Here is a 15468-nt window from a genome sequence, read left to right as displayed (position 1 = left end):
AATTTATTTTCCATTTTTGTCAGCATTCTGAAAGATAATTCACTTCCAGAAGTCTGACACCAAAAAAGCAATTGCCATAAAATTGCAAGAAGAATAGACTAATTTTTTTTAAGCTTTTAAAGCTTTAAGCTTTACACACTTCCTAGGTACAGATACACTTAGTGTAGCTATGTAGTACTTGTCCTTTATTTTATACAATGCTGCTTTCTGGAAAGACTTTTGCTGCAAAGACCTAATTTTTACCTCCTGTACAGATCAGAGCTACATGTCTTACAAAAACTGAATGCTATGCTTGGTGCACCTTGAAATCAAGCAATGCTTTCATTTGTGCTTGGGCAACAAATGTAGAATAACAAAACCAAAAGTAAAAAATTGTTCATATTCCTTTTTGTTTTTAACTTACCAACACTGAGCTAGGTTATATCCTATTCAAAGTATTATATTGATTTTAAAAATGCACAAGAAAAGGACATGACTGTGCTTATGTAAGCCTGTGTTCAAATACTGACTCCAGGGTGTGCTTTCTGTGCTGTCTGGTTGATTCATCAGAGTAGTCAGGATGCCAAAACACTTCTCTCCTTGGTTTAAGATGATGCTTTAGCCAAAAATCGTTGAGTTATGGAAAGACATGCTTCCTTTTTGTGTTTGGATTGGATTCTGACACAAGAGAAATGTCAACTTGTTAGACTTAATTATGAGAAAATTTAGAATAAATTATGAAGCTGTCTGTACCTCTAAGTGTTTCAGACATTTATGTCTGAAGCTATTACTGGATTTTCTGAGAATGACTGCTTCTTTTATGGTTCTTCTTTGTGCCCAAACTGAAAAATAACATGTGTTTGGTATGGAAAGAAACATTACCAGTCAGTGTGATGGTCTATATTTGCTATTACTGCCTTTCCAGAAGCTGGGGTTGAAGAGGCAGTAGCTGGGACTGCTGCTAAGTCTATCCCAGAAAAACTTTGATGTTCTCACCCCACGGCCATAAGCAGATAGCCACAGGTTTATTCCATTATTTGAGAGTCAGTGAATCCTGATTCAGTGGAGAGTGGATGGCAGTTCTGTTGTAGTTAACCTTTGTAATCTTCTGTAATGGATACTCCTTTCTTTTGTGGATGTATCTTTAAAAGCTTTTAAAAGCATTTTACTAGTAATTTTCTGCAATGGGAAGAAGCCTGCCAAGGTCTGCACACTTAAACTTCAATCGTATTTTAAGGCTTTAATATATTCTAGCACAGAATCATATTAATAGTTTTGCTTTCTCAACCCACTTATTTAATTAACTAATCCAACAGACACATAGACACATGCTTTTATTTTCTACATATCCTGATTCTTTTGAGAGCCAAACCAAGTTTGGATATGGGAATGTCTCCTCCTTTTGCAGAACAAGGGATGGAGAAATAGCTGCTGTGCAGGATGCTCCTCTGCTGGAGTTCTGGTGTTCACAGTTCAGGGAGATTGAAGCTGGGGACGTGTCTAAAAAAGTGATTTAAAAAGTTACTTTGTTCTTAATTTGTAACTGCAGGTTAAAAACCACGCTTTCTGTAGTTGGGTTTCTTGATGTTTGTGGGGTTTTTTAGCCCTGGAAGTTTTCTGGGGGTGTATAAAAAAGGAAGGAGTTACTGGGTTATAATAGTTAGCATCTGTTTCTTGTTTTATTTTAAAAAAGTATTTTCACTGACTTTAGAAGACCCTCTATTAATTTAGAATTATTGCAAAAAAGCAATAGGAGAAAAGTTAGCAGTGTGCTGGTTAAAACCACTTTAAAATGGTGAGTTTTAGAAAAGCCATAGGTTTGCAGAGATCTTAGATTGATGCTATGCAGGACCCAGTCTGTTAAACAGTGTAGAAAGTTTCATGGGGAATACTGATTTTAGTCTTTGTTTTCTATATTAGCTAAAGGGAATCCTCATTTTGTGGTGACTGCTCCTCCTCTGCAGTTTCCACTTCAGTAGGGGCTGGAGTCACACTTGAAATGCTGCTTGGTTGTGGATCTACCAAGTTGTTCTAATACCATCTATTTTTCACTATATTTTTGTGTTCTGTCTCCAGAAAGTCTTACTAATTTTTAACTCTGTTGTTTACTCCTGGTTGGAAATGTCTTCCATAGATCTTTTTTTTATGGCAATGGTCTGTTGCTTAACTTTTGTAAAAATCACCTTTTTAAAAACCATCTACCCCAAATACAGAGGTGGCTTCACTCCCATCCTACCTATTAATCATTAATAGACAAGGGATGATAAATACCCTTCTAGTTCATTTATCTCCAGAAGAGCTTTTTCCTCATTTGACAATTTATCTGAAAGTATGTCCTTCAGCTGCTTTAATACTTTGTGGTCTGAAATGTCTTGAAGAATAATTCTAGATTAGATTCCAGCAGAATTCTCTTAATAGAGCCAATTACTTAATAAAAGCAATAACAAAGAAGAAAATATGGCAGAGATTTTAGGTTGATGTTCTGTTTACCATCAATTCTTTGAGAAATAAGAGCTTAATGCAAGATTGATTTCATTATAGTGACCAAGCTTTTTCAAAAAAACCACAAGTAGTTAAAAGCATTTAGGAAATAAAATTTGCTGCATTTAAATGTGCCAGTTATGTGCTCAAAGCCCTACATGAAAAATTAAATTTTCAGTTTAAATGACAATCTGTCCCATTTCTAGATTTGTTTTTACTGTCTGACCAATATTATACTTCTTTTAGTCTGAGAGGTAATAATAATTCATAATGCTTAGAGCAATTGGAAACAGAAACCAGTCCCTTTTAATTGTTTCCTTCCGTTGTATTTAATTCAGCTTCTCTGGATACATTAAAATTCTTGGATGATAGGTTTGTTTTCTGCTTGTTGTCTTAATAATAAAAGCTGGACCCTACAAGATGATTTAGAAAAATGGGATATTCTGAGTTTGGCTTTGTTTGAGAAACAACCAAGCTTGTAGGCGTACTTTGAATGGCCTTTTCCCCTCCAGTGTTTATATTAAAAATTCAGCATTCTATGGATACTTGCTAATAATGAAAGCAAAGGTTTTGGTTTGTATTATTGTAATGTTGAAGAGAAGACTTTTGCTTGTTGTAGTTTCACTGTGGCAATGCCAGTGTACATCTTTCTCCTCCCCTTCCCACATCACTTGGTTATCTCAGGGAAAGAGGGAGAACATTTCAGCCGAGAGGTGAAAACCAGGTTGGAGTTTTTGTCCCTCAGTGGATTGTATAGCAAAGCACACATGATAATTCACACCTGATTTTAACTGCCAGCTTGCCACACAAGCCTGTGACAGAAAAACCCCCTGTCCCTACCTTTATCCATCTTACTGACACAGATGTGAGCCTGAGGCCTTATTGGATACAGGGTAGGAGGAAAGACCTTTCCAAAAAGTGACTTCTGTAAATGGACACATGTAGAAATTTATTGACTTTAACAGTATGACATATTTTCCCTTTTTTTTCCTTTACAACCTCATCCTATGTGTTGCATATGTTTCCTTAATTTAAATAACATCGAGAAAGCTTTAACCGGGCACTAATTTAAATCCAATTTCCTGTCTCTCTTGAGGAAAAAAGAGAGAGCTTTTTTTTTTTTTTTTTCACCCTTCATTTTTTTCCCTGTTGCTTTTGGGTTTTCCCAGCCGTGGCTGGAGGAAGCTGTGTGCAGAGCAGTTCCCACAGCCCGGGGGTCTCCAGTGCCATTTCCCTGTGAGCCCCAGCACGTACACTGAGCCCAGAGCCCGGCCTGCACGGGGCCACTGCCCAGCCAAAGTGCTGGAGCTGAGCAGGAAACCAGGATTTCCCTCACATTCTTCCAGAAATTGCCCAGAGTTGTGTTTTTGTCCTCTGCCGGAGGAGATTGTGGTTGTTGTTCATTTGAAGTCCGAGTGGCCTGGGCTGCCTGGCACAGAACACTGGCTCTGTGTTGTGTTCTCTGCCTTTGGAGTAACCAGTTGTAGTGTCTTGTCCAAGGCAGCTGATGATGGTGACTAAATTGCTGTCAGGTGAAAGGTTGGCTCAGGTGATCGTGATCCTGCACTTCTCTCACTGGAGGTTTTAGTCCCTGCTGTTAAAACTGAGTAAGCTTCTGCTTGAGCCCAGTTAAGTGGGTTAGATATTAAAGCATATTTATATTTCTCCATGAAAGTGTAAAAGATATATGATATATTGTTGTTACTGCTTGTTTCCTAATTAAAGTTTAAACTGACTGCTATCCACTTAGCCTCTCTAACGTTGTTTGACTGCCAACAGCCAAATATACAGTCATTTAAAAGGTCACTGAGGCATCTTGTTCATAACTCTTTCGGACTGGGCTGACTCTACAATAATTTATACAGTCTCAGGAGATGCATTTGCCAGTGCCACTGAGTTTCCTATGGGAACTAAAAGATCAAGAGTGCAAGACAGCAGTCTTCAATTTCAGTTTCAGTCCCAAAGATTCTCTGCTGCTGTCAGCACTAAATCTGCTGGAACATCTTATTTCCAGATTTGTTTGTGATCTTGTTCACAGCAGTTTCTATAGAGAAATGCTTTGTTTAAAAGAGAAAATACCTTTCCTCATCATATAGGAATTTTGTGTGGATAGGAGTGCAGTAAAAGCAGAAAATAGGATGAACATGAGCAGAAATAGGAGCACATTGTCTGATCAAGGATTTGGGTTACACATCTTTGTCTCATTTGCTTTTCTGTCTTGGGGTGTACAGTTGCACCAAATCCATTACCTTCTCTAGCACAACATTTTACAGCTTTTAACACACACTCAACCACACATTTTGCACTTTTTTTGAGGGAGGACTTTAAATTATCAGAAATTAATATATAAAATAACTGACTTTCTTATCTCTATATTATTTTGATTTCCTCTGTTAGTAGTGCAGTTCTTACCACATAACTTGGGTATTGTGCTGTCCACTTTTTCTGCCAATTTTTTCAAAGGTATTAAAAAGAAGTATTGATGAATTGGTAGCATGTAATAATTGTTAGATTATGATTTTAATATTGCTTTAATTTTTTCCCTTCAAGAATATTGACATCACAAACTTCAGCAGCAGCTGGAACGATGGCCTGGCTTTCTGTGCAGTTCTCCACACTTATCTCCCAGCCCATATTCCCTATCAAGAACTGAACAGCCAGGACAAGGTAAGACATCAAAAATCCCATTCCCAGGACTGCAATGCTTTAGTTAACATGAGTTAATAAAGACCACTGAACTAATTTGAGTTCTAAAAACCCCAGTGTTACTAGAATTTCCAAATCATCTCTTTGTATTCTGGTCTGCCACTGGTTAGCCCAGGATGTACAATTTATGATAATAGATCCTAAAAGCAAAAAATTATTTCATTAATGCATGAAGAGTTTTTTTTTTTTATTTATGCTTTTCAGAGACTAAATAATCCCTTCTTTAGTATTTTATATCTCAGTTGTTCTTCACTGGCAATGATATTCAGCATTATCTTCTGAACAGGCAATTAATAAAATTTTTTATTAGTTTTTGGATGATATTAAAACACATTCATTCCTATGGCTCTTTTAAATTATTGTAGTCAATTTAGATACTCCATTTGAAGCTTAAGTAGTAGCATTATTATGAACATTCTTAAGACCATTTTGCTATATTTGAAATAGTATTTCTTTGTTTTCTAACATGTTTTCATATCCCATGCAGAGAAGAAATTTCACTTTGGCTTTTCAGGCAGCTGAAAGTGTTGGCATCAAATCCACTCTGGTAAGATTTAAATGTATATTGAATGAATTATGACCCATATATAAAAATCAAAATTACTCTATAGTCTCAAAAGATCTGGATGTTTATACTTAAAAATAGCAGCAGATGAGCTCAACTAGAGGTTACTGCACTAAATAATGACTGTAATGCAATCTGGTTAAACTTTAAAAGGAAGGTTCACCAACACTTATCTTCCACTATGAAAATAAATATTCATAATGGCAGTGGATTTTTTTGAGAATTATTTGAGAATAAGATTTCAAGAATCCATTAAATCCATTCTGTCTCTGACCTACTTCTGAATTTTTCAGGTTTTTTTGAACTCTGGAGCTACAAAACAAGCAATGTAATTTGTTCCTTTTTCTCAGTGTAGTGTAAGAGTTGAGATTTGACTCTTAAGTTTAGACTTTAAATTTGTCATCATTGCAAATAGTTGTAAGGTTTTTTCAGTGATGGTTTAAAAGTTGTCTTACACAAATTTTAGAATAAAAGAATTAGTTTTCAGTAGTCAAGTGTTTACTAGAACAGGAGTATTTTTAAAGGTGTGGAGTTGGGAGTATCCCAAACCCTTGTGTGTGATCACAAAAACTCAGCTGAAATGGCCATTATCAGAAATGAGATTTAAGTGATACTTTTGCAACCTAAGTTCTAACAAAGCTGCCATAGTTAGCAACTAACAGTACAACAGAGTTTTTAAAAATAACACTTTCCTTGATCCTTATCAGTGCTTTTACCCCCCAGCATTGTGTTTGCTGACAATGGCTGTGTAACTCCTGGGCTTTCGTACTTTGCCTTTGGCACTGGTTTGAGATGTGGAAGTTTTTTACCAAGTGCTGATGTAAGAATGAGATAGTGGAAAATAACTACAGAAATTCTTGCATAACTCAGCCTTAGTCCAAATGTTGGTGTCTGCCCTTCCTTTTTGTGATGTACTTCATTAAAGATACTCTAAACAGGCAAATTGAATGGAATTCAGTCTAAGTGCAAATTGCATCCATCTTAAGAAGTTTGTATCTATTTACACACCTGCATGCACACTGTGTGTGATGTGTAGGCTTGTGGATATTTTTCTCATCCATATTACATGAGTGAGGGGCTAAGAAGGGTGTGAAACCTGCTGTATGTAAACAGGAGTGAAATGCAAGTAGAAGTTACTCCTTTTCTGAAGAAGGTGTTCAGCTAAAAGAACTCACAACTTCTTTCTTGAGTTCTGGAGATTCCTGCATCCAAAGCTTTCAAACAGAGCCTTACAGTAAACAGAAATTACTAGGAACTGCATCACTCTCTTTTGCTTTGTACATGTGCTGAAGAGGGTAAATGGGAGTCAATTATTATTGATGCTTAATCTGATGGGAATTTTGAATTTCGTTAATATCTGGGCCTTGATTCCATGGCTCACAGTTCCTGGGTGGGTTGTGTTGATTTGCAAGGCTGGTGCAAGGCTATGTGAACACTGACTGTTGTCTGACTGTTGTACCAGCTGTGCTCAGTGGGGGACAGCTTGAGCATACAGCATCAGGTATTTCAGTCTTAAGTCAACAAAATAACTATCTACAGATATGCTATTCATTACATTTTGTAAGTAATACCAAGATATATGGAAGAAAACAGAGCTTTCTTCATCAGTGCTTTAAATTGTGGAAACTTGACAGATTTACCATTCCCAGGAATGTGTGAAAACACTGCCACATTGCTCTCAGGCTTTTCGTTCCTGATTTTGACCAATCTGTTTTCTGTGACAGGACATCAATGAAATGGTGCGAACTGAGCGTCCAGACTGGCAGAATGTCATGCTGTATGTTACAGCAATTTACAAATACTTTGAAACCTGAACCCTAATCATTCAACAGATCCATGGAATACAACATGAGCTACCAGATGGAAATCTTACTGAAATGCTAATCCCCATTTCACTGAAAACTGGCAACATTTGAGTCCCCTCAAACTTCAGTGACACTGTCATGAATTGCCTCAGATTGCTTCAGCTACTAAGCATGGAAACAACTGTTTAAAAGTAAGAACTTGTTGCCACAGTGCTTGGAACAACCCAAGTTATTAAGCTATTCCGATTAATTATGTAGCCTAAAGAGCCTGAACTACTTCTGTGCTGCCTTTCCAGTCAGACTTCCTGAAACTTTCTTTGCTGGGAGAGCGAGATGAATGCTTCCTCTGGCATATAGGAGACTGAATGTACAGATAAAGCTTTGAGAAGGAAAAGGATAACATGGCATCATATTACTGAACTTTCTGTAGCATCCTGATTTCACAGACTCTGAATATTCTACCCACAGCATATGGCAGCCCCATACAGTAGAGTTCTTAATGGTAACTTAGTTAACTGCCTATACAGCTATTTTCCATCCTTTAAAATGTGCACAATATTCTAGGAAAACAAGCTTTGATTCCATAATGACAAATTGAAGAGAAAAGTGCTCTTGATACCTCGAATAATCTGGCACAGAAGAAGTCTTCATTCTAAAGCTTCATTATAAGCCTACCTCTGTCACAGTGATGTGGCTTTTCATCTTTATCTTATGGATTGTAAAGACTAGCACATGCAGCTCCTGGCTTTCAGGGTACACTACACTTCAAGGAATCTGTGCAAAGTCCTTGTGCTTCCACTATGACAGAAATGAACCAGTGATCACCCCTTGTCTGGCTTGTTCTTTGCTCTCTTCCTGCTCTGCCTGTGCAGCACACGCAGCCACCCCGGGCTTTCCTCTACAGCAATACGAGAACATGGCGTGGGTATCTGTGGTAGAAGTTTGGAACTGGGATAGCATTTCTTCTGCAGAGAAGATACTCTCAATAAGATGTAATAATGAAGCAGTTTGTCTCAAAATCCAGCTTTGCCATGTTTTCTGTGTGTTTTTCGTTGGTCTTGCACATGCTCATCTGAGTGACAGAAGGTGAGATGTTCCCTGGGAAGGACTATGGAGGAACTGATGTAATGTGTGTCCACCCAGTCATCTCAAATACTGCGTGGAAATGACTCACTGTCACAAGGAAGGAATTGAGAAACTTTAGTCTGGTCAACTTCTTTTTCTTTCTGAAAATGTACCTGAATTCATTTAGCAGCTCTTGGGCAAAAGAGTTTAAGTGCCTTAGCTATCATTGAGTTGATACGTCCTGGCACTTCAGGGCCTGCTGTGGAATGTTAATGGCTCCCAATGGTTTCATGGCTCCATTTGTCACGAGCTGTTTGTTGTAATCTTGTTTGTCAAATCCAGGAGAGACTTCACTCTGTCATTGCTTCTGCCTCTTGCTTTTCTGAACACTTCACAGCAGTTCAGCCGTGGAACATCTCATTAATATTAAGCAGAAGCTGACTTGAGCAGTGAGTTCTGTAACAGCTGCTATTTATAAGCACAGGCTCTTTCAGCAGTAACCCCATTGTAAAGAAAATAAATCTGTTCTATGGTGCTCTTACGACTGTTAAGGACAGTTTGAATGTCATAGATGTTAACCCAGTGAATGCAACTGTGCTTGGCATCTGTGAATCTTCTTCATGGTAAAAAAAGCACAGATTTAACTCAAAAGTATTGCCAAATCCAAAACCCCATCATCTGAAGAACATAGCCCACGTGAAGAGTAACAATTCAGCATGTCTCTAGCATTGTATAAGAATACACATTTACACTGATATGTGCCTGTGAGAATTATGGAACTTTGCAAAACAACTACTTAACCTGTGCTGAGGGCCTTTGGAGAAGTTTTTGGAGCAGTGGTGTCTCAAACATTCTTGCAGCTCTTTAGAACTAGAAGTAGAGACCCTCAGATTATTGACCGGTGCATTTGAAGAGCCAGCATAATCTAAAGACAATTGTTACAAGCGAGGTTTCAAGTGAAAGAGCTTCATTAATAGATTTTAATAAAAGTCTGAAATGCATTTTCCTCTCCTCTATATTTCTTAATTTTTTTTTTCTTTTACTTCATTGGTTTCAATAAGAATAGTTGTAGTGGAAATACACATTACTTCTGTAAAGTCTTGCTTTCTATCTCCTATTATTAAATTCCAGATTTTGCCAATCAGTGTTTAAAAACCCTTCTGTTTATCCTCTGAATGGATATCCTTATCTATGATTGTCTTATTCATTGCCTTAGAGTTAAAAAATACTATTTTTCTAATGAAAAGGATAGCATTTCTTGATCTAAATTAACTGATCACATATTTTGGTGAGGTAATTCGAGCTTTGAGCTGATTTTTTTTTCTGTCCAATGGTCATCTTCATTTACCTGGAATGTTGTCAGAGTCCTTAATTGCAATAACCCTGAGAGTGTCACCATTTGTCAAAGGAGAAATCATGTTTGCCAGAATCCTTCTGTTAAAAACATGAACTGCTGGTCTTCAGAAAGGAAGAGAGAGAAAAGCTAGCAGTAGTTATAATAGGGATCTTGTTATGAACTTCAGAGCTCAGTGAACTTCTTCTTAGTGTCATCTGTCTGATAAAACTCTGTGAATCCAGCCCAAGAACCCTGGGCTTCAGGAAGAGGCTGTTGTGTCCTGATGTGTCTGAGCCTTTACAGGAGAGGTGCTGCCCAGCTGCCCAGTGGAAGGAATGAAGCAATGGAAGAGCTAAAGCAAACACAATGCCCTGCTGCACTCCAAAGTGTGGCTTTTTCTGAAGGTTCAAACCACATTCAGTTGCTCAAGAGGAAAAATAGCAGTAGCCCTTCTGGGTGTGGAATAAATATACTGTTGTGTTTTGTTTCTGTTCATAGTTCATCCTGAAACAGCCTGGCTTTTTGTTCATGACAAGTGCAGGTTTATGCTGATTTACTTCCCTTCTAATCCAGAAGATATTTCTGAATGTACTGAAAATATTTTGTCATCCGTTTGTGTTTTACTATGTGCCTTGCAAATGCCTGTGCTGTTGAGCATCAGGGTTACTCATGGCCAGCTGTGGCCAGGGTGGGCAACAAGATGGAGCTGTGGGACATCCTGATGCAGGTACAGCTGTGTCATCCTCTGGATCCTGTGGATGGAAACAATTCCATAGGGGTTACACTAGATTTGGTTTTCAGTTGGTTTTGTTTAATCCAGTTTGATCTGGCTGCTTGTTTAAATAGAAACTCTAATTTAGTATTTCCACTGTGAATCTCTGGCCCTCACAAAAATGTCTTATTCCCATGCCTCTGAAAAACAGTGAAATTTTTACTTTTAAATTTGTGTTTGTGGATAGTTTGTCCAGAATATAGTATATAATTGTGATATATTCCGATGTAAAGGTAGATTTTTGTCTCTTTTGCATAAAATATATTCTTCAAGTTACATGTAATGTTTATGATAATTTTTTGTCTCCAACTTTATGAAACATTTCCACTGTTTGTGTTTTTCGTAATGTCCATCATTGTGTCTTAGAAGGCCCTTAATTTGCCAGAGCTAAATGAATTTTCAATTCAGTTTATTGGTGTAAACTCTTATTCATGTCCCTGGCAGAGGTGATGCTCTGGTTTTTGGTGCATGAGGAGAAATAAATTGCAGCCCTGCTGTAATGGTGCAGTGCAGTGGTTTGAGCTGCTGAGGATCTGCCTTGTGTAGCTGTGACATTGGAGTCTCACTTCTGTTCCTGATCTCAGTGTTAAGTTCTTAGCTATTTTCTCAGTTTCAGCACTCCAGACCTTCGAGTTCATTTGCATCACCAGAAGATTACTTCCACTCAGTTCGATTTCTGTACTGATTTGACCCAGGGCACAATTTTTATTCCAGCCTAGTTTTAACCAAGATTATTTGGGAAGCTGGAGATTTGGAGAACTTGTGGGTGTTTTTCTTCCTGCCTATGCCTGGTCTGGGGGCACTGCCTGCTGCCCAGGTGGTGTGTGCCAGTTCCTTCCAAAGGCTGAAGTGATGCAGGTACACCTTTAAACTGTGTTCCTGTGGTGACTTCACTTCTTGTTTGCCTCTTGCAACTAACACAGTCCCCAGAAAAGGAGCTCCTAAGGGGCAAAATTCTCCTGGGAAGGAATCCAGTTGTACATCTTCATGCTACTTTTTGCCTAAAAGTGAGTTATGCTGAGGTGGTCTAGAAAGAGGACCTTAAAATAGTCATGTTCATGGATGGACTGAGTTAACTGGTTTGTTTGTGGTCCTTCCTTGACTTGGTAAATATTTATTTCTGTTTGGTTTTTATGTTCTGCTGAGCTCTATTTCTGCAACTCCTTTCTTGAAGCTCCCATTAGTGTATCCCTTTCTTTAGGCTGATCTGAACCAGTTGGAGACATTGCTTGGTGAGAAGTGCTATTAAAGTGTCTTCGGCAGCCAGGAGCGCTGGACGTGCCATTGTGCTTTCCCAAGTTAGTGTGTGTTCCCTGGCAAAACACAGACAGCTCTTAATGCATTCAATTGTCCCTATTTAGAAAGGTATTTTTAATAGTGTTTCTGCTTTCACTGGTGAGTGGCTGGGTGGGTTTTAAATTACTGTGTGGCTTGCTGTGTCCCTCCTTCATCTAAGGTTCTTCTGTTGTGTTCCCTGATTTCAGAATGAGTCTTGTAGTACACTCTATAATTATCTAACCCAAGATGTTAAGCATCTGGAATATGTAGCAAGTATGCTGTGGATAATTAATGCTAAATAACTTAAAAGGTCAAGATTTGTATCATTCTGATTTCTGCTAATTGATACAAGTCTTTTTTTCCTTCTGTTTTTGCTACACTTGCCAGTTGTTTGGATGCAACACCCTTGAACTCCATTTGACAAAGCCACTGTCCTGATCTCCTTGAGCTAATTCATTCTGGGATATTAGAATTATTTCCTCCCAGTGAAACTTTAGTAAAACCTGTGAATACCAGATGACTTCTTTCCAACTGACATTAGCTTTTGCTTGGAATATTCCTCACCCAAAGGCCCCTGTCTGCCTCAGAGTTGCACGTAACTTCCCATCAGTCCCAGCAGGACTTGGATGCAGAGCAGTGGGGTAAACTGGCAGAATCTTACAGCAGCCTGATGCAATTAAGCTGGTTTCATTTGAATCCCCTATTTTCAGGGGTTTTCAGTTTAGGCAAAATCATTTACTGAAAGCTGAAATGTGGCCTGTTAGTTCTCCACTGGGAAGTATGCTTCTGTTTAATAATATTTTTATGAGATTGTATTTATGGAAACAGAAAGAAAAATGTCATAAAGCTAGTTTTGTTGCACTTTTCTAAGGCTTTTATATTTTGCATAGTTCTAGAATATGAGGAAGTTGCTTGGGGAAGTCAAGGCTTGGAACCTGCTCAGCCCCAGCATAGCAACATATGATGTGCTTTTTTACTAGTGATCCATGTATTATTTTAATTGCATGTAACTGGTGTATTTATATGGTAGTGAGGGAGCCCAGCAGACATTTCCTGCTGCACAGGAGCCATTGGCAGTCCCAGTTCCACAGTTCATGAACTGACCTCTTCTGACTGCGGACTGCACTTGCAATAATGGAATAGTCCATCCTTGACTTTGAGCTCTTTCAACAAGTGAGGAAAACAGGGCTCTTTTTTCCTTTCTCTCTCTCTCTTTTTTTTTTTTTTTCCTCCATTGTTGAAATTTCTCTGGAGGCTTTTAATGGTTTCCAATTATTGCATATGTTAATTTGGGATGGTTACTTGGAAATCCATTCATCTAGGAGGGCACAAATATATGTAACATTCTCAAGTAATTAATCCTTGTAATTTACATTTCACTTTGATAGAAACCTTTGGTTTTATGTGTATTGTAAGGTTAATTTTTCTGTCTATAAGTAGCACTTTTATATGTATCTGAAGGGTTTTTTTGAACAGAAATGTGTTTTTTTTTTCTGTATATTATCTAATGGAAAGAAAGTATAACACTACTAAACAAGGCATAGAGTAGTTTGCCTCCAGACTGTAAGTTCACTTTAGGTCAGTAATGATCAAGAGTTGTTCAGTGTATCTGAAATAAATCAGTGATCCCATTTACTACTGGACAGCTCTCCTGATCAAACCCAGAAGGGCATTAATTGGTACCCTGCACCTCTTGGACGAGGGTACTTCCAGTTCAGGTGTGAGGCAGAACTGACAGAAGTGTGATTGAATCTGGGACGTGGTGGAAGAGCAGAATTTTATTGATGCCTCAGTCTGACTTCACAGCACTATGCTGATAAGGACTAACCTTGTTTGAGATGACACTGCAGCCAGTAATGATATCTCCTAAATAGCTTATTTAAAGCTCTCTTTCCATGGCCTTTTAAAGATGCTATAAACCCCAGTGATTCTAAAAGCTCTTCTCATCCTTCCAACTTTTCTGATTTGTATTGGTTTTACTCTTCCTTGAAACACAGCTGTTGTTTGTCAGTCTGTGTATGGCTTTAGAAGTTCCTCCAGACAAGTGCAAGTACTTTGCTTTTTCCAGAACCCTTTTGAATAGTTTACACATCTTACATAGAGAGAGGCTTTGCATAAATGTACAGATATACCCACGTGCACATGTCTAAGTGTGTGTGTACAGAAATGTGCTCCTGCAGGTTCTGAATAACATGGAACGTGTTTCAACAAGTGCTTATGTCTTGAATACTTAGGCTGGTGTATTAGTGTATATATTTAAATGGCAAGGAGGAAAAAACATTTTGTTTGATTCTGGTTACAGCTGAGAAATACAGCTTTGAGGAAAATTTGAATGAGTGTTCCGAGTGTATTTCAGCCTGTTTGTGGTTTGAAAGACCCAAGTTGGTAATGATTGGAACTTGAGAAATCAGCAAGCCTGTGTTAAGCTAAACCTCTTGGAGGACCCAATATGCTTTCAGTTTGCAAGGACCACTAAAGACCTGGGCATTTACTTTCTCCATAACGTATTCTGTATGAGTATTTAGTATGTATGCCTTCAATTTGCCAATGTTGCCATGTTTTCTTCTTAATTATTCATGAAATAAAGGTTGCAAATAGGAGACTGTGTGTGTTTTTTCTTGGGTGAAGGCCTGCACAGGGGCTGTTCTCAGGCTGGGGCTGGCACTGCTTTCTCAGGAGTGCTGCAGGAAGCAGTGGTGGAGGTGAGGAGCATGTGCCAAGGGCTTGTGTGCACATAACCTCAGGATTTCTTTGGAAATCATATCTGTCTTGGGATACCAGCAGCCTCTACCCCCAAAGGGTTTTAGGTGATAAGACAGTGAATACTTCAGATAAGAGAGACATGTTTAAGGCGTCTGCTTAGCCTGTATTGTTCTAGAGAAGGAAATTGCAGAGAATATGTTCAGTTTAAGCAACTTCTGTAATGCATTGCAGGATTAGAATTACTTACATGTTACTTAACCCAACCCAAGTAAGGCACTTGTGTGCTCACCCTCTCTGTCTCTAAAGAAGTTGGGCTGGAGAGAGGCTGGGGGCTTAATCTCTGCAACAGTTCAGACTGTTTAAAGCAGAAGCCTACACACAAATTTTTCCAGGTGAAACTAAAGCTTAGAACACCTTAAACCTGGTTTGGTCTCAAATCATCCTGGTTGGTAACTGTTTTCAAATGCTGGTTTAGAGCTTTAATTTCAAATGCTCTGGAATAAATTGGATCCAGAAGTTTAGAATGAGCTCCTAATTATTATAAATGCTGTTCTGAAAGGCACTAGCTAGTATAGGTATTTTAATTTTACTTTTTTTTTTTTCCCTCCAAGATTTTGTGTGGTGTTTTCTGACTGTTCAGCAATCCAGGAAAGTCTTTGTCTCAGTAATGTTATTCTGCAAGAAAGTGTCTTGTTTATCCTTTCTTGAGGTGAAATATTCTCCATGAGAACTCCTTGCAGTCCTTCCTGCAGAGTCTGGAGCTGCTGGAGGTGTGGAG

The 15468-nt window shown here is 38.4% G+C and overlaps 1 protein-coding gene across 2 annotated transcripts in view; it reads left to right on the top strand.

The window, feature by feature from the left end:
* SPECC1L (sperm antigen with calponin homology and coiled-coil domains 1 like) overlaps positions 1 to 9602 on the top strand; it is a 57940-nt gene extending 48338 nt beyond the window's left edge. For both annotated transcript variants that reach the window (XM_021549942.3, XM_085592624.1), the window contains exons 14-16: positions 5011 to 5127; positions 5654 to 5713; positions 7456 to 9602. In XM_021549942.3, the coding sequence (XP_021405617.2) occupies positions 5011 to 5127; positions 5654 to 5713; positions 7456 to 7545 (267 nt within the window). In that variant the 3' untranslated portion in view covers positions 7546 to 9602. The remainder of the gene's footprint in view (positions 1 to 5010; positions 5128 to 5653; positions 5714 to 7455) is intronic.
* Positions 9603 to 15468: the final 5866 nt, after the last annotated feature.

Source organism: Lonchura striata, chromosome 15, assembly GCF_050655825.1.
Source record: "Lonchura striata isolate lonStrDom1 chromosome 15, ASM5065582v1, whole genome shotgun sequence".
Lineage (NCBI taxonomy): Eukaryota > Metazoa > Chordata > Aves > Passeriformes > Estrildidae > Lonchura > Lonchura striata.
The sequence above is the reverse complement of the archived record's forward strand: the minus strand, read 5'-3'. Positions and strand labels throughout refer to the sequence as shown.